Source organism: Quercus suber, unplaced genomic scaffold (genome assembly GCF_002906115.3).
Source record: "Quercus suber isolate HL8 unplaced genomic scaffold, Cork oak 2.0 scaffold_878, whole genome shotgun sequence".
NCBI lineage: Eukaryota > Viridiplantae > Streptophyta > Magnoliopsida > Fagales > Fagaceae > Quercus > Quercus suber.
The window spans coordinates 42,067-61,931 of NW_027070307.1; the positions used below are offsets into that span (position 1 = coordinate 42,067).

Sequence of the window (19,865 nt, forward strand, 5' to 3'; positions counted from 1 at the left end):
GTTTTTTTTTTTTTTTTTTTTGAGTAAAAGTTTAATTTTTGAAATGAAAACATTCGGTTAAAAATTAGGCAGTCTAAAATAAATGGTATTTTCTATATTTTAAAATAATAATATTGCAATTTTTAAAAGTTTTGGGGATTGAAATTAAACTTGGCCAAACTTTAGGGATGAAAATTTTATTTCAACTATTGTTTGCTTGATCATAGTTTCATAAAATGTGATTTCCCAACTTATTATTATTGGTTCCATGTTCAATTGACCCCCAATGAAATGTGGTAAAGTATTTAGATATCCATTTCCCCTCCCTCCCCCCAACCTCCCCAAGATAAAAAGATTTCTAAGGTTGGAACATTATTCTGATCAATAATCAATAAAAGTACGTGATGTTGATGATGATGATTGAATAATTGATCATCTCCATTTCCTAAATAGAAATAATTCATTTTATCCAAAGAAATGATGTAATTCACAAATCTAAACATGAATAAATTCACATCATTTAAATGATATTATTATTAATTTTATAGCGAAATAATATTTTACTGATGTGACATGATATATATATATGTATGTATATATAATCTACGGTGATTTACTTTTAATCACTAGATCAAAATACCAATAGATTTTGTAATTTGTACAGGCAAAATTAGAACCTAGGTCTTTTTATCCAATGACAAAAAATCTCACCAGTTAAATTCACAGGAACCCACAACATCATGTATAGTTTTGAGCGCAAAGCTTCCGCTCAATACACAGGACTCGAGCCAAACTCTACTTTTAGATTCATGAAAATTTAAAAACGAGATAATAGACTTGGTTGAAACATGCAATGTTTACAGTAGCCAGTCTCTACTTAGATGACATTTGTTCATTTTTGACACCAAGACGTAAATCAGCATTACTGTCCAAGGACCCTAAATATTTAAAGGTCCCTACTCCCTTGATATCGTCTGAGCTTGACCAAATAACCAAAAACTTTGCAAAGCATGAACAAACATCCATACTTGGACAAAGTTTCACATATCAGTTGAGTTCTTCCAGTTTTCAGCCAAGTTTTCCAACATGTTATTGAAATTGGGAAGGAGCAAAAATATGACCAGGGGAGCTTATGTTTATTTCAATTACAATTCAGCACCAACAAAAAAAAAAAAGGATAAATTAAAAGGAATAGTTTCTCTCATTCCCTTCAATCAATTCCGTACACTAAGGAGATAGGTTTACTCAGATTAGATCCTTGAAATCACTCCATGACCTTGTCCCAGAACCAGAATTCCATACTCAAATTAGATACCACAAGAAGTTATCTTGTCCCTGAATCAGGACTGGCTTCTCCGTAGGAAACCAACCCTCTTTGTCCAGATGGGGAGCTTGAGCTTGATCTAGACCTGCCAGGAGAGGCAGAGATCTTTCTGTCACGACGCTTTTGTGGTGAAGCATCCGGAGATCTGGACTGTGAGGAGCCATGACTCATGGATCTGGACCTCAACCTTCCTCTAGCTGGAGACTGCTGATCATCAATTCGAGGACCGAGACGAGATTTCAATCTCTCACTTATAGGTGGTCGTGTATCTATTGGACTCGGGCTGCGTGTTGGACTCTGGCTCCGGCTACAGTCCCTGTTATGGCCACGATAACCACCTGGACTGCGAGAAATGCTCCTACTTCGACTTCTTCTACTATGGTATCTACATGATAAAGGAAACGTAGATTAACCTCAGACTGCTGGGAACAAAATAGCATAATCTACAGGATTAAGGAACAAACCAATTAAAAATAAATGGCTTTTTCACTTTGATCATAAATATTCTTGCTTGCCATTGGTGCAACGGAAACACTATTGTGAGTTAAAATTCATCCATGGACACTCTTTACGCCAGGCCGCTTAATTATTTAGTGCCAGTTGGGGTCCAGAAATATACAATTATTCCTCTTTCAAGACATATGGACTGGTTGTAAATTTGCTACTTTTGCATTTAAAATAGTACAAACTATTTCTGTAAAAAGGCAGAACTGCAATTATTTTGTTTAGATAAATTGCATATAAACGTAAACCTATGTAAAGTTCAACTAGTATTTGTTTTAGGTTTGGTTCAGAACCAGACTGAACCAATTTTGTGCTTTGCCAAACACCCTTAAGGATCCATTTGATTGACAGAAAGAGTAAAAGAAAAGTAAAGAAAAAAAAAATTATTTCCTGCATTTTCTGTGTGTTTGATTGACAAGAAAATGTGTGGGTTACAACCTAAAGAGCAGAGAGCAAAAAAAATTAAGAAGAAGAGAACATCAATCAGACCTTCATGCTGTTTTCAGATTCTTCACTGATCAGTAATAATATTACTGAAACTGCCAAAAGGGGTACTGCCTAAGTATACAATTAGTGTACAAAATGGTACCCCAAAGAAAAGACATGTCCTTGTTCGTAACACAAAAAAAAATATATGCAGAAATAACTAAAAAAACCATAGGATGTGATCTTTCTATGACAAAGTACGCAACCTATGATACTCTTTATGTATGAGAGAGAGAGAGAGGGAGAGAGGGAGAGAACCTTGGTGGGCTTCTGCCTCCCTGTGGACTTCTGTGACGTGAGCGCTCGTTATAAGTTCTGTAGCTTGGATACCTTCACGCACACACAAAAAGAATTAAACTTGAGAGATAATGGAAGTGTTCATCATAACTTAAATGACATTGAGTTGAGATTACCTATCACGGTTCCTTTCATAAAAATTTCTTCCCCCATAACGATAGGTACTACGAGGTGACCGCTCTGGAGATGGAGTACGGTAACGACGTGCAAATGAGTACTTGTCACTGAAGCCACGCCCTTTTCTGACGCGTTTTGAAGCACCATCTGGAGAAGGGTTTCTCAACACACCTTTGTCATGGTTGGAAGTAGAAGGTTCAGGGGCTTTGCGTGCAGGACTACCCAATGGACCCTTTGAATACCTTCCATGATTTTGCTCGCCAGACTTCCTATCAGGACTTCTACTAGGAATTCTTTTTTGACTTGGGCTTAGACTGCTGCTGTTTCTGGTCATTCTTTTGGGAGTCAGACTCCTGTTAATTTTTAATATTCACAGAAACTTTGTCAGCGTAATTACAGAAGTGTAAAGAACCCATTATATATGCGATGGTCAAACACAAATAAAATGTTAAAGATGAAGAGAAAACATAAATACACATTTATCAGATAAACCTGGATCTATTCGAGTCATCTGAATAGGACTGCTGATTAGCACGTTTATCAGATCTAGCATTTTTTCCATGGCCATTGCTTAAAAGTTCATCATTCTTTGGAGATAGTTCACCTTCCTCATGTGAGGAGTTTTCCCTACTGGTCCTGATCTCACGATCCTTCAGTTGCTCAACAATTGTTTCTTTTACTGAGAGAGGGGTTAAGGATTTTTTTCCTGTATCTGTAATATCACAATGACCCAGGAGTTTAGGCTGTGCAACATCAATGTAAATGGAAGTGGGTTGATGAAATTCACTCAAATTTTGCAGTATCACATTAATCTAAATGGCATAGATAAAAACATACATAAATTATGAACCAAAAATGAGATGTGAAAAAGGACAGGTGGGGGGATACCAAGATTTCTAGGTGGTCTATTTTCAACATGTTTTGAGTTACCAGTTTTCCGAGCAGAAACAGTCTTTTCATCATCAGAACTGCTGCTAATGCTTGTACTCTCGCTATCCGTATCACTTGAACTCTCCGAACTCCTGCCAAAAAGACCATTATGAATATATGGAAAAATCAATCAGGACATTTCAAAGGAAACTAAGAAGAAAGGCTGCACGTAATTAAGCATAAGCCACACCATTTAGACTTGCGCTTTGATCGTTTGTCCCGGCGGCCTCTCTTTCTCTCTCTTCGCCCATCCTTCCTTTTCCTCCCACGCTGGTGCTTATCTCTTTTTGCAGACCTCCTCTTCCTATACCTTCCATCGCTAGAATAACTTGAATCAGATAGTGATGAATCTGAATCAGTATCTGAAGAAAAAGAATCAGATTCTGTATTAGAGCTGTAGGAATCAGATGAAGAGTATCTCCTTTTTCTTTTTTTTCTTCTGTCCTTCAAAGATTTTTTGTGTCTTCCTCTCATTTGCTCATCAGAAGATTCAGAACTATCTGTAGAAGACGGAGCCTTCACTGGTTTTTTCTTTTTCCCTGAAAGAAAAAATGATGTCATACAGCAATACATATAGAATAAAAGCCCAATATGCTGTTTGATAAAGTAGAAAGTGAATCACAAAATCCTTGCAACCAAACAATGATAACCCTAGAATTACCTTTCTCTTTTCCAACTGCATCCTGAGTATTACTTTCACTAGTTTTACCACAATCTACAATTTTCACAGGTCCAGCAGGTTTCCCCACAGTTGTTGCCAGCTGCTCAATTTTCTTCAAAAGGTCCAATCCCTTGACAACTTTTCCAAAAACAACATGTTTCCTACCCAAATTACATGAGAAAATATTATTATTACAAGAATAAAAATCCCAATAGTTTACAATGAAGAGCAGGGGCAATTGTATATTATTATCCTAACATAGTTTTCCAGGACTATGAAAAGCAGCAGCGAACAGGTGAAATAAGCTTAGGTGGTAATGAGCAAGAGGTAATATGACACAAAAATATGAGTAACACAAGCATATGTCAAATACCCATCAAGATGGGGTTGGCGCTTGAAGGTTATAAAGAACTGGGACCCATTTGTGTTTGGACCACAATTTGCCATTGAGAGAAAACCAGCTCCATCATGCTTCAGCCTAAAATTCTCATCTGTTAATAGAATACCAATTGGAATGATTAATCATGAAACCAATACATCAGACATGCTCAAATGCAAAAGGCAATCAAACACAAAGATTACCAGCAAATTTTCCTCCATATATACTTTCTCCACCAGTGCCTGCAAACCAAGTAAAGTTTGTTCCTTACAAATCTGGGCATGAATATAGAAGTTAAACAAAGAATCTGCATCAATCAAAAGATATAAATCACGGGAACGAAAAGCATACCATCTCCCTTTGAAAAATCACCACCCTGTAAGGACAACAGAAGAAATGTGAACAGTTTGCGTATGATCAGATATATGTTTGACAGGAGATTTGTGTATGATCAGATGTATGTTAAAGAATAAAAATGATGATGTATAACATTCCCTGTACTGCAGAGATAGGATGAATGGATGAATCACCGTGCTCTAATTCAAGCAAGTCTGGTAGCATCATTCATTTCTATGCAATTTTAATTCAAATGATTCAATGTAGTTTAACTGTCATCTCTCAGATAAACAAATTTCACACAAGAGATTACTTTAATGCAGACTACGTGCTCCCATTTACAAAAATAAACATGGTGTATTAGTTAGACACTGACAAGGTAGACAGAGCAAATTGCAAAATCAGAGAACGGGGAGCCAGCCATGCTTCTGTTTCATAGGAAATGTGATTTCTAAAAACATATCGAAGCTTGTATATGGGTCAATTTCTCTATTCCTGTTGAATAACCAATAAGCATCATCTGAAATCTTGTTCTCACATTCAAAGAGGAGTAATCGGGGGAGACAGTAACATGAAAAATTAAGGCATATGAACAACCTCAATTTTAACCGTAAGTTGTATAACTCTATAAGATTGAAACTACTAAACGGAGTCTTCACCACCAAATGTCAAGGAACAAGCATCATTGCAAGTAATTTTTCATGATGAAGATGGTCTATAATGAAGAAATATTACATACCTGGGCCATGAATCCTTTAATTATTCGATGAAAATATGATCCCTTGAAGTGCAAGGGTTTCCCAGTAGACTTTCCAATGCCCTTCTCTCCTACAGTAGAACAGCACAATACCAAGATTCAAAATATTACTCAAAACACTTCTTTTAGGGCACAACCCTAGTAGATGGGGTAACTACTAATTAGACTTCGACGATGGATTGTTCACCTCCATACATGACCATGGAATGACTGCTTAAAATCATAATAAAAAATTGAAAACCTCAATGATACCTGTACAGAGTGCCCGAAAATTCTCTGCTGTCTTAGGAACAACATCAGCAAAAAGCTGCACAATTTAAAATAAAGGATTGGAACTTTATCTCAAAATTAAATGTACGTTTAATTAAATAAAATAAAAAAGGATAAAACATCAAGCAAAAAAGAGATCTCTGTGGTATCTTATTACCTCAATCCCAATTCTTTCCACAGGATCCCCATCAACTGAGACATCTAAGAATACAAAGGGGTTCTTTTTCTCACTCATATCTACTTGCTTCAAGGATGCTGGGGAAAAAAGAAGAGAGACTATATTCAACATATATATTGCAACACTACATAACCAAAATAATCCATTTCTTACTCTGGGTTTGTTAGCCATCATTTAATTCTTTTATGTCAAACACACTAGATTGTTACACAGAAATCACATCATCCAATATTTTCACCTATTATATCATAGCTAAGTTCAAACAATACATTCAATATAATTTTCCCTTTCACATGGATATGAGTGCCAATGAGCTACAGCTCAGCTAGCACTTCCTCCTCCCATAGAGGTTGTGGCTTCAGGAACCACTAAGTGCATGTGTAACTTAACAATAAAAAATGACTCAAGTACTTTTAATTTCGAATGTCCCGCGAGTGTGTGGACCGATTGGTTAGGGTAGCGGACAAATCCCACTCCAGCTAGAGTACCTTGGTTCAATCCCCCATAACACACCCTCACTTACTCAATACCTGTGGTTTGCGGGAGATTGCAGGTATCCTGGGTCTAATCTCCAGAGGTGGATCTAAAGGGCCCTGCCTTGACGAGGTTCCAGGTCATCAAAAACAAAAAATTTGGAATGCATCATTAATATGAGATACCTTTTAGAAAATTCAAGCAGGATTTTTAACCAACACCTGTTTTCAAGTAAAGAAGGAAGTAGAAGTTGAGAACTCCCAAGAAAAACTGTAATTCAAGTGGTCCAACAAATTCTAATCATGTAGATTTCAAGTTTACAGATCTCATGAGATGGTTCATTGGTAAACTCCCAAAAAGGTAGACATTTAAAAGTCAGCACCCAAGTAACACTTCAAATATAACATTCACTTACAAAACAACCAACACATTTGCCTCAGAGACATGAAAATGACAGAATAAATAGAAAATGAAAGCACGCTTTTTTGTTGTTGTTGGTAATTTACAAATACACTTGATAGGTTTTGACCCCATGACCTCACCCTCCACCTAGCACTTATAAGGAGAGGACGTGCCAGTTGAGCTGGAGCTTATTGGCAATATGAAAGCACATTAATGCAAACAAAGGTCTTCATTTCCTTGAAACTAAAACTTCGCAAATACTATTTTCACCAGATATCTATCTAACACAATCCAAATTAAACAGACAACCCAAAGAATCATTCAAAAATTTGGAAATTCTACTTAAAACCAATACATGGTGTAAATATTCATTCAAGCTTAACAGACTTCATCAAGCTTATTCACAAATCACTCATTAAATTCAAAAAGAAAGAATTCAACATACTGGTGACTACTGCAATTTTTTTTGAACATAAAAGTATTCGAAGAAAACCCGTAAAACCCCTAATTCTTCATTGAAGCAGTATATATACTCTAAGAAACTTCATTTGTATACAAAATTCCATTCAGATGCAAGAATTTAAAAAAATCCAGCTAAAAACTTCAAATCAAGGTCACTAATAAGCGCATTGCAGCAGAACCCACAAAACCCTAAACCCTAATCTCCCCAATCAAGTTGTGCCCCAACTCATTCGAATACAAAATCGCTAAGATTCGAGAATTTCTCAAAATACTGCTAAAATCTTCAAATATTTGCAATTAATAAGCACATTGCAGCAGAATACACAAAACCCTAAACCCTAATTGCCCAAATCAAACTGTGCCTCAACTCAAACAAGCTCAATTTGCATAATAATGATACACCGAATCGGACCAAAATCAGTCCAGAATTGAAAGCCAATAATAAAAAATAAAACTAAAAAAAAAAATTAACAAAATTGCAGAGAATTAAAAACCTAGAAGCCACAAAAAATATATAAATAAAAATTGAAGAAGAAGAGCAAATCGTTTGCAGAGACTAACTTGATTGGGTAGTGAGTCGGACTGAGTGAACTCGGGAGAAATCTCGCACTCAAACTCGGTGGCCGAAATAATTAGCTTTGTATAGAGATTTGAGAGTGAAGGGTTTAACTGGCTGAGCTAAGCTCATTATTTCACAGAGATTTTTATTTTTTATTTTTTATTTTCTGGGAATATATATATATATAATAAATGTTTAAGAAAGAAGTATTGGAGGAAGAATCCAATACATTGCGGAGCAGACTTTTACACAGGTGATCGGTTCTATGTTTGCCACGCGTTCTTGGTATTGATATTTGATACAACGAAACTTTCAGTTATTAAAGCGACATTTATGGCCAGAATAAGTCTGAAAAGGATTTTTTTTTTTTTTTCTTTTTTTATAGGAGTCCGAAAAGGATTTTGATTTGATTCTTTCCAATTAAAAAAAAAGTGAAAAACAAGGTATTTTTCAAGTAAGGCCTTTCTTTTTCTTTCTACTTTCATTTGATCATTTTATGGAACTAATTGAGAAAGTGGAAAAAATGATAATTCATGAAGTAGTCGGATGATAAAATGTCCAATATATATATATATATATATGAAAAGAGAATTGGATGAGAAAAACCATAATTTTCATCTAATTTAACTTTAAATTTAGACAGCTAGAGATATGTTGATACAATTAAAAAAAAAAAATGTCAAGCAAGTAAAAAATACTTTGAGCCTTCGAGGGACATATAAATGGGATGAAAGTTTAAAAAAAAAAAATATATATATATATATATATAGATGGAAGGTTTAAAATAAACTTTTGGTCCTAAACTTGGTGGTTGGTCCTCACAAATGAATTTTATGCTTTGGCTATATATGGCAATAAATGTGCAGAATCATTTAGATCAAAAGCTTGATCAACACAGACGTTGGCTACATCATGAGTTGTTTTAAAATCCTTGACTCACTGTGTAATGAAATGACAAGTTTAATAAGAAATTTTTGGTGGGGTCAATGTAAGGATGAAAGGAAGATGGCTTGGATGAGTTGGGACAAGCTTTGTGCTCCAAAAGCTAAAGGTGGCATAAGGTTTAAGCAGTTGAAGCAGTTTAATCTTGCTCTCTTGGCAAAACAAGGGTGGAGATTACAAAGGGGTGGGGATTCATTATTGAACAAGGTTTTCAAGGCGAAGTATTTCCCTACATGTGACTTTGTAGAAGCAAGTATGGGCAATAAACCGCTCTTATGCATGGAGGAGTATAATGGCTGCACAGGATGTGGTTTGGAAGGGTCTTCGATGGCAAGTGGGGAATGGAAAGAGCATCCGAATATGGAAGGACAAATGGTTTCCTACTCCTTCATCATTTAGGGTCACCTCTCCTCTATCTACTCTCCATGAGGAAGCATGGGTAAAGGAGTTGATTGATGCCAATAGTGGAACATGGAAACAGGAGGTTTTGAGACAAGTTTTCTTACCCCATGAGGCTGAGATCATAGGTGGAATTGGTCTTGGCTATAATCCGCAGGATGACAAGCAAATATGGGCTCTAACTACGACGGGGTTATTCAGTGTTAGAAGTGCTTATTGGGCTGCAATGGAGGAGGTACCTAAGGGTGGAATAGCAAGTGCTTCGAATGACAGTAACCAAAGGAAATTTTGGAAATACTTGTGGAGTATGAATATTCCTCACAAAGTGCGGCATTTTGCGTGGAAGGCATGCAAAGACATATTGCCCACAAAAGAAAATCTCAAAAGGAGAAAGGTTTTGATGGATAGCTACTGCAAGGTGTGTCAAACTGAAGTGGAATCCTTAGTTCACCTATTCTGGAGCTGCTCTAGTGCAAAGGAAGTTTAGAGGATGTCTAAGCTATTTTCTAGATAGATGATCCTACAGTTTTCTTCATTCATGGACCTCATATGGTACGTGACAATGGTGGTGAAATGGGAGAATAATTATGTAGAGAAGATAATGATGATAGCATGGGCAATGTGGACTAACTAGAATAAGATTAGAAATGAAGGGGAAAAGAAAAGCAGTGGGGTCGTGGTAGATTCTGCTTTGGAGTACCTGAGGGAATATTAGGTTTTTTGTGAGAAACCAGCAATAGCACAGATAAAGGAGCAACCAAAATGGCGTCCACTACAGCAAGGACGATATAAGATTAATGTTGATGGTACAGTGTTTGCAGCACAAAATGCCACCAGGGTGGGAGTTCTAATCAGAGACGATGAAGGAAGGGTGGTTAGGGCGTGTAGTAAGAAGATTATGGTGTCAACCTAAAATTCTCCAATGCTTAAGTTAGGATCAATAAAAAGAGGAAGATAGTATCTATGGCTTGCTTCATTGTAATGGTTCCCTTTAATTATGGTCCTTATGGGGGTTGTTTTTAGGGATTTAATTCTTTGATAATGAGATGTGAGCAAGATGTAATAATTGGAATCTTGATGTTGTTCGTTACTCATGCTTAGACATGCTTGGGCTCATCTATCCAAACTGACCATAAGGAGTTTGTCCTAGACTTTCTTAAGGTGGGTGGTCAAAGTATGGAGATGGGTTACCACTTAACTTTGTCATAGAAAGGGTACATTGTCTCAAGAGCATGGTTGTCAAAATTCCAATTTGGATCCTTCGATCCTACAATTTTATGATCCCACATGTCCAAAATGATCCGGATCTTTTAAGGATTTTTGCGATCATTTAGGATCAATAGGATCATACAATTCTAACGATCCCAAACGACTTTGGTTTCTTGTAATATTCTTTAACTTGATAAAAGGCTCAGTTGAACCCAAGTGAAAAATAAAATCCCAATAGACCAAGTCTTTCCACTCTAATGTAGAAAGTGTTAGTTGGATCCAAATAAAAAAAATATCCCAATAGAGTGTCACATTTTGAGAGTTTTGGCCTATTTAAATAATGCTTACAAATTGATGTAGTGATATATGGTAATTATATCAATGAATTTATAATTTATGTGATTATTTAACATAACAATATGTATTTTTTGTTTTTTTTTCTCAAATAATGTAGGATCTTACGATTCACGATCTGATCTTACGATCTGCAATCCGATCTACCTTCCACAATCCTACGTAAAATCCCTATGAAAGATGAGGAATTGTCTTTGAGAATCTCATGATAAATGAGATCTTTCAAGTCATCATCTAGAAGAGGTGACCCATTGTTCACAAATGGAGAGGATCGTCTTAATCAACAACATGCATTTTGAAACATTTCTCACACAGCATGCTTGTTTTGAAAAATAAACTCGTTCCTAAACTAAACAATCAACAATGATCAATTATTGATTTCTAAAATAATGAACTTTTTCGGTTTAAAACATTTTTCCTTTTCTTTTCACAGAACATAGTCAAATATTGTTCCAACAAAATCGTCACATGATCTAAATTAACGACCAACCTTCACCATTGTCTCTGCGTGATTCTCCTTCAGATGGGGGCTATTTTATGTTCATATTATGTTTTTCAATCTTCAAAAGAAGAATGATACATGAAAAGAATGAGAAGAAATAAAATTAAGAGTGTATTCAACTCCATGAATTTTGACTATAGCAAAACGTTTGGAAAAATTCAAAAAAGGAGCAAATGAAAGTCATGGTCTAGCTGACTATCGTTGAGTACGGGCCAACAGCTGTATAGTTGAAAAATGTTACCATTCAAACGTTGAGACCGACTTATAGAAAAATTCCAGCTTTTGAATGGAAATTTTCTCATGCGTGTTTGACTATTTCAAAAATATAATTTAATGCACACCTCACTTGAATGAAAAACTTGTTTATATGGCATTCTTCCCTAAAACTTAATCATACTTGCCATTCACTCTTCCTTGTAGTTTCTTCACCCTGGAAAACAGTTTTTCTCAATTTTGATTAGGGTTTCAAAGATCAAACTCATCATGGCTGATACATTGACAGAAAATCAGGTTGCCGAGTTCCGGGAGGCCTTTTGTCTCATCGACAAGGACTCCGATGGTGTGTTTTCTTGTAGCTAAACTTTTTTTTTTTTAATGCATCTTTGTTCTTAATTACTTTAGCGCCTAGCAATTGATGTATATATGTTTGATTTAAAATAATAATAATTCTTTCATGTCGTAGAGGATATATAGTTGAGGAAATGAGCTTTGCAATTAATAGTTGTGTGGTTCAGGTTCTAGTTGTATAAAACTTCGTGTTACATTATTTTTGAGAGTTTAAGAATCCAATCTTTTTTATTTGTGTTTTGCTATGCCAGATTACTAATAAAGCCGTTTGGTTCTTGTTTCTTAATTCACGGAGATATAAAACTAGTACCAATTCTCAAATGTGTTTCGAAATCTGTTTTTTAATGAATTATATTTAAAACAGCCTATTTTTCAAAGAATATGATGAAATAGGAAAATTTATGTTTTCAGTTCAGAGAAACAAACCATAGTTTTTTTTTTTTTTTTTTTTTTTCCTGAAGAACCAGAGAAATATATTGTTTGTAATATTTTTTGTAGAAATAGGAAAATTTATGTTTTCAGTTCAGAGAAACAAACCATAGTTTTTTTTTTTTTTTTTTTTTTCCTGAAGAACCAGAGAAATATATTGTTTGTAATATTTTTTGTTTGTCCTTTTTCTGAATACACAAATGTCTGAAAACATAATCAAATAGGCTTAATGCTTCCAAAAACAAGCATAATGAGAAGAAAACAGTTGAATATTTCTGTTTGGGTGTAAAATTGGGACATGTTCTATTAGTCTAATTTGACTATTAGTTTGTTGAATTGTCGGTATCGTCGGAGTCATGGGTGTAGTCATGGCTTTAGGGGTCTAGAAGGGATAATGGACCCCTAATTAACCCCAGTCCCACGAAAAATGTCAAATCCCTATGAAAGATATATTTCCCTTAATAAATGGCCACTTTTGTCTCCATCACACACGTGTGTGTATATATAAAAGTTGGATTCAAGTTATATTTTGTGTAATTATATTAGTCTAATTTGACTATTAGTTTGTTGAATTGTCGGTGACGTCGAAGTCATGGGTGAAGTCACGGCTTTAGGGGTCTAGAAGGGACAATGGACCCCTAATTAACCCCAGTCCCACGAAAAATGTCCAATCCCTATGAAAGATATATTTCCCTTAATAAATGGCTACTTTTGTCTCCATCACACGCGTGTGTATATATAAAAGTTGGATTCAAGTTATATTTGGTGTAATTGTAAGCGATATTATACCATTTAATAATGTATTATTAGATGCGAATTTTGACAAATTTACTATTAGACTACATTATTTCATATATTCTCGACACTTGTAAAATTTCATGGTAATCAAAGATTAATAGTGACAATGGACCCCTAATTAACCCCAGTCCCACGAAAAATGTCCAATCCCTATGAAAGATATATTTTCCTTAATAAATGGCCACTTTTGTCTCCATCACACACGTGTGTATGTATAAAAGTTGGATTTAAGTTATATTTGGTGTAATTGTAAGCGATATTATACCATTTAATAACGTATTATCAGATGCGAATTTTGACAAATCTACTATTAGACTACATTATTTCATATACTTTCTATACTTGTAAAATTTCATAGTAATCAAAGATTAATAGTCAGTTTATTAATCAATTGTTTAAATTTAAGTTTTTGTAGTTTAAAATAATTTATAAAAGATGATTTTATAGATCACATGATAAATAACATCCGATTGTCATGAAAATTGGCATGCATGTTAAGCACACATAGAACATGTAATTCTTCGGTGGGATTCTTAAAATTGGATGGTATAACATTACTTAGAGTTATACTAAGTGTAACTTAAACCTATATATATATATATATATATAGTCTCCCATATGTGTTCCTATATAAACTAGAAATTTCCTTTCCTCCTAGGGTGCCAATTTGTTATAATAATAATAATAATAATAATAAAAGGTCTTCTAAATTTTATTGGTTTTACTATTAACATAATAATAAAAACTGATATTATATTTTCGTTGTTTTTTTTTTAATCTATATAATCCAATACCTCTTTTGTGTTGCATTTGAATTTAAGGATTTAAAGTAAGTGATTAAAAAAGAATTACTATTACAAAATAGTTTATATGGATTTTAACCATATATAATGGATTTGAGCTTTGAGAACTTGCTTCAATAGAAATGCTTGTGTGTTAATTTTGAAATAATATCTTGCATCCCAATCATTTCAAATCCATTATTAATATATAAATTACCCCTTAATTTCATTAATAAAATTATATTATATATACTTTTATTTTATTTAATCTATTTAAACTAAAGTCGATATATAAATATATCTCTTCAAATACTTCGATTCGAATGAACCATTGGGGTTTTCTGCAATAAATCCATATTTGGAATAATGGGGGGAGAGAATTGAGAGCATAAGAAAAAGAGGTTAGGCATTGTATAAATTCTTAAAAGAAATCAACGTATAAATTCCTAAAAGAAATCAACACATATATAGAACTTTCTGAAAATTTTCAATTACATCATCAGTTTTTTTAATACTTCTATGTTGATTTAAATTTTCAATTTACTCTTAAGAATTCAAATGACTTATTTAAAAATTTCTTATATTTATATTAATTTTTCAAATTAATATATATAAACTATTTTTCTTTATATCTTTTTACTACATGAAATATATACCCACAGTTAATTATTATTAGGAAGAATATGGATATAATTAGATTATTTAGTCCTAAATCACCTTGCACCCTTTGAATCTCCTAGACCCCCACTCAAATAAATAAAAACTTTCCATCTCATTTCAATTTGCAGTTACATTAATTATATTTCTTGTATTTTAGAAAAAGAAAATTATATTTCTTGTATGACAATTAAAAAGGTTAATTGTTTATTTTATTTTGTTACTTATATTATTTAACATTTTCTAAATTATTTATGCTTTTAAGGTTTAACACTATCTTTTAATATTGTCTCCCTTAATTAAAATCTTGACTTCACCACTTGAAGGCTACATCACTATGGAAGAATTGGCAACAATAATTCAATCATTGAACGAAAATCCCACAAAAGAAGAAGTTCAAGACATGATTGGTGAAGTTGATGCTGATGGAAGTGGGACAATAGACTTTGAAGAGTTCTTGAATATTATGGCAAGAAAAATGAAGGTATATAAGATCTTCTTCTTTTTTTTGAGAGGGGTGGGGGAGTGGTAATTGGGGCTTGATTTTATATTGTTAGTAAATTTCTTAAGTAGTTTTAAGATTTTGACGAGGATGTGATTCTAATAGGAAAATGTTGCCGATGAGCTAAAAGAAGCATTCAAAGTATTTGACAGGGATCAAGATGGATATATTTCAGCTAATGAGGTGAGACTCCCCACCTTCATGTATGTGGTAGAGCTTGTTTTTATATGTGTATAACTTTTTTTTAAAAAAATATAACTGTAGTTTTGCCTATTTTATTTTCCATATATTGGCTTTTTAAGTTTTTATTTTTCCTTTCCATTTTTGGAGCTATCACAAATTCTTTTAGAAAATAATTTTTGCTTTATATCTTTCTTAGACTTTCTTCTTTTTTTGTTCTTTTTTTGATCTGGGCTTTATATCTTTCTTAGTTTATCTTTATATAAATGTAAATAATATGATTAGTTCTTATACCTTAACTAAACTAAGACATTTTTGTAATGTAGTTGAGACAAGTAATGATAAATTTGGGGGAGAGACTGACAGTGGAAGAGGCTGAACAAATGATTAGAGAGGCTGATTTAGATGGTGACGGTCAAGTCAGCTATGAAGAATTTGCAAGGATGATGATGCTTAATTGATCTTATTCAATAAATTAAAATGGAAAACCTCCCCAATTCTTGTCAATGTCCCAACTTCCTTCCCATTTTTTTATTGCAATACATTGTGCAGTTTTTTTTTTTTTTGGGTGGAGGGGGGTAAATAAATAGAATATGGTGTTATTATACTGATGATGACGAAATATAGATGCTGGTAATTTCCATCATGGTTATTGGTTAGCCAGATAGTCCACATAAATTTGAAGTTAGAAATTAGAATAAACCATGTTTTGGGTTACTAGAGTCTAGGCTTCATTTTTTTACCTTGTAATAAAATCGGTACAGATTATATGGTATACATCTTCTGTGTATTTTGTAATTCCTGTACAATATTAAGACTCTTTGAATAATATATATATTTAAGAACTTTTTTTGGTAAGTGATGCATGAATAAGATCTATAAGTCATCTCCTATCAAAAAAAAAAAAAAAAAAGATCTATAAGTCATCAATCAGACTATGTCATCCGAACTATTCTAATTAAAAACTCCTTAACTCTTTAATCCACAACTTCACTTTTTTAATGAATGCCTGTTAAAAATGTGTTGATTAAAAAATTCAAATTAGCGCTTGAATCCAGTTCCTAACCTACGTTTTGAGTAACAATGGGATGGTGTACAAGGTTGAATTTTTATTGCCCAATTTGCCCCGTTCTGTTTTGGTCCTTTTGGGTCAAGGTAAACCCATGATTTTAAAACCGGACTGGGGCAAAAAAACAGTTTTGCCTCCAATTCTTGGTTTAACCCAATTTTTGGTTGGTTTTCACTGGTTTTTGGGATTTTTACCACATTGGAATAGTGCTCGATTTTTGGTTGAACTAGTTGGACCAGCCGGTTTGGTCCAAATTTTAAAACCATGGGTAAACCTACATTAGACAAGATCAAGGCGGATCTGGGCAAGACAAAGTAGATGCTTTTTGCCTTCAACATTCTTGAGTAAGAGATGAGAGAAAAATGGGAGGGACAAGGAAGAAAATGATGAGAGAGGGAGGACAATTAATATTTTACCTATGCAAAATGTAACTTATATATGTACACTAGGGTCTAGGGGCAAGGATCCCTTATTTGGGGGGGGGAAAAATCTGCATGAGAGGGGTTCTCATGTTTTAAAGGGAACCAAAATGAAACATAGTAAACTAAAGATTAAATTATTGCGTTATCGTTAAAAGTTTAAGATTGTTTCTATTTTGGCTTTCGAGATTTCAAATTTCCCATTTTGACATTTCATGTTTGATATAATTTTTATGGTAACTATGGCGTTCATTAGTTCATCTTTGTTAGGAGTCTAACCATCATTTGTTAGATAAGTGTTTAGGCATTAAGACATGTCACCCATATTTTGTTAAAGGTTGCTATAAGCCATGTCTCTATTAGTAATCATCAACATCATCACCATGTGCAAAAAACCAAGACGTGGCTTTTGGTGACCATAGCAAAATACCTTCAATGCTAAGCTAAAGCTGACGAGGGCGCTTTCGTTGAGATTGCGTGATGCTTTGTTATGCTTCACTGAGATTTTTGTTTTGGTTATTAACGGTTTAATGCTTTTTTGAAGCAAAATACCGAAAGGGCCCTTCCCTTTTTGCAGAAATCAAGTAGGGTGCTTCCCGCGTGGGGTTTGCTGGTATTATACTTTTGGGAAAAATGGCTATTTTACTTTTATTTTCAAACTATTTAGCCAAACGGCCATTTTTAAAAAATATTTAGCAAAATATATATATATTTTTTAATATGGAACTCAACATTATCCAAGCAGTCCTTTTATTTTCAAACTATTTGGCTAATGTCAAAGGTGAAGTTATATATATATATTTTGTCACTTAATTTTGTTTTTTGAAAATTTTACATAGGACTATTTTGCAAAATGCTTAAAAAATAAATGGTATTTAGCCATTTTCTCTGTATATTTTTTAACCCAATTACACTTGAGTCTTTTAACTATTGAAAAACATAATTATCCACCCAATTTTAGAAATGCATTACACATAACCCCCTGATGCTTGTATTGTTGTTAACTTTAACAAAATTTAACATTGAAAATCAATTTATCCCTCAACTGTTTATTTTGGAGAGTGGCAAATTGTTCTTTCAATGTTAATTTCTATCAAACTTAACACCGAAATAAATGGTAGGGGATATTGAAACAAAGTTATAACTCTAGGAGATTAATTGTGTGTGTTTTTAATAGTTTAAGGGATTAAATGTGTTCGAAGTGACAATTTAAGGTTAAAATGTGTAATTTGCCTTATTTTTATTTAGCCTATAAATTAGACTTTGCCTTTAAAAGTTTGGATTTGTTTTTAAATTAGTCATTGAGGTTTCAAATTTTTTATTTTAGTCATTCACATTTAATTTCTTTTTCATTGTTCTTATTATCCATCTTCATTGGTAATTTGACTGTAAAGATGATTAATGTTTAGTTATCAAAAGTTTAAGACATGTTACTCATATTTTGCTATGGTCACCAAAAGCCACGTCTTGGTTTTTTGCACATGGTGATGATGTTGATGATTACTAATAGAGACATGGCTTATAGCAACCTTTAACAAAATATGGGTGACATGTCTTAATGCCTAAACACTTATCTAACAAATGATGGTTAGACTCCTAACAAAGATGAACTAATGAACGCCATAGTTACCATAAAAATTATATCAAACATGAAATGTCAAAATGGGAAATTTGAAATCTCGAAAGCCAAAATAGAAACAATCTTAAACTTTTAACGATAACGCAATAATTTAATCTTTAGTTTACTATGTTTCATTTTGGTTCCCTTTAAAACATGAGAACCCCTCTCATGCAGATTTTTCCCCCCCCCAAATAAGGGATCCTTGCCCCTAGACCCTAGTGTACATATATAAGTTACATTTTGCATANGAGATAGTTTTAGTTTATAACGTCCACTTCTGATAATAATTCTTTATCATCATATCAAAACACTAATAAGTTTCTGATGTAGATAGAGAATTGAACTCTAAATTTCTTATTCAATCATCAAAAACTTTACTAATTGAGCTAAATGAAACCCACTTATCTATTCAAAGTACATCTTAAAATCTACTTTTAGTAATAAAATATCAAGTTAATTCATATATATATATATATATATATATATTTCAATTATTAGTATTGGCACTTTATCCGCCTTGAACATTAGATCTATCGGTGCATGGGACGGATGTGATTTTGACATTGAAAAGCAGCCTTTTAGGTGCACGTATGGGCAAAAATTTTATTGGTCGGTAAGCGGACAAATTAGAAAAGGAATTTTACCTAATTTTTGTTTTGTTTTTTATTTTTAACTCTGAAGGACAAAACCATAAAAAGCTATAAACTTTGCTCTCGTGTATCCCTCTAGCTGCCTTAATTGGCATCAACGGCAGACCTTAGATGTGTGCATATTTTTTGTCGCAACCCAGGCTCTTGTTCTAACTCTTTCTTTTCAGTTAAGTGAAATATTATAATATAATAAGACTAAAGTGACTTAATTTTCTTTCTCTAAAAAGGGGAAAATAAAATACTTAATTTTGTCATATCTCAACCAAAAAGTTAAGAAATTCATATTTTTCTTTTACACTAAATTTAGGAGACCAAAATGCAATGGATCACTTCTATTTAGAGTATTTTACAATCACACAATATTCTTAATACATTTCTTTGCTTCACCCACTATGCACTTATATTATGATTTATGTCCTCTTAAATCTGTCATTGAGAATAATCTCTTTGTCATTGAGAATAAAAGGAAAATAATTTTCTTTTAAGGTGGCTTTTTTCCCTTTTTGTTTTTTCATTCCAAGAACCTGTAACATGGATGATCCGACTAAATGCTCAGTTCTACCATTTAACTTGTGTAAGTAAATAAAAATAAGGACCTATATGTCATTTCCATCACATCTTTGAATGATAGATTTTGACTAAGTCCTCTGTTACTATTTAACTCGTGCAA

General features: G+C 33.4%; 2 protein-coding genes across 4 annotated transcripts; one reads left to right on the top strand and one right to left on the bottom strand.

The window, feature by feature from the left end:
* Positions 1-762: 762 nt before the first annotated feature.
* Positions 763-8,278, bottom strand: LOC112034236 (peptidyl-prolyl cis-trans isomerase CYP63). Of its 3 annotated transcripts, XM_065768018.1 has the most exons (15): positions 8,118-8,278; positions 6,749-6,913; positions 6,198-6,295; positions 6,023-6,077; positions 5,753-5,841; positions 5,029-5,053; positions 4,881-4,919; positions 4,672-4,789; positions 4,299-4,459; positions 3,828-4,176; positions 3,596-3,729; positions 3,200-3,419; positions 2,707-3,060; positions 2,552-2,623; positions 763-1,688 (listed from the first exon to the last, which is right to left on the bottom strand). In XM_065768018.1, exons 3-15 carry the CDS (start codon positions 6,273-6,275, stop codon positions 1,304-1,306), a joined length of 2,079 nt encoding a protein of 692 aa, XP_065624090.1. In that variant the 5' UTR covers positions 6,276-6,295; positions 6,749-6,913; positions 8,118-8,278; the 3' UTR covers positions 763-1,303. The 3 variants fall into 3 exon arrangements, with proteins under 3 accessions (XP_065624090.1, XP_023922810.1, XP_023922809.1); XM_024067042.2 differs by lacking the exon at positions 6,749-6,913 and having other exon boundaries at positions 3,638-3,729; XM_024067041.2 differs by lacking the exon at positions 6,749-6,913.
* A 3,582-nt stretch (positions 8,279-11,860) lies between these two features.
* On the top strand, positions 11,861-16,294 carry LOC112034261 (calmodulin-like protein 11). Its single transcript, XM_024067074.2, has 4 exons — positions 11,861-12,080; positions 15,081-15,238; positions 15,362-15,439; positions 15,763-16,294. Exons 1-4 carry the CDS (start codon positions 12,005-12,007, stop codon positions 15,895-15,897), a joined length of 447 nt encoding a protein of 148 aa, XP_023922842.1. The 5' UTR covers positions 11,861-12,004; the 3' UTR covers positions 15,898-16,294.
* Positions 16,295-19,865: the final 3,571 nt, after the last annotated feature.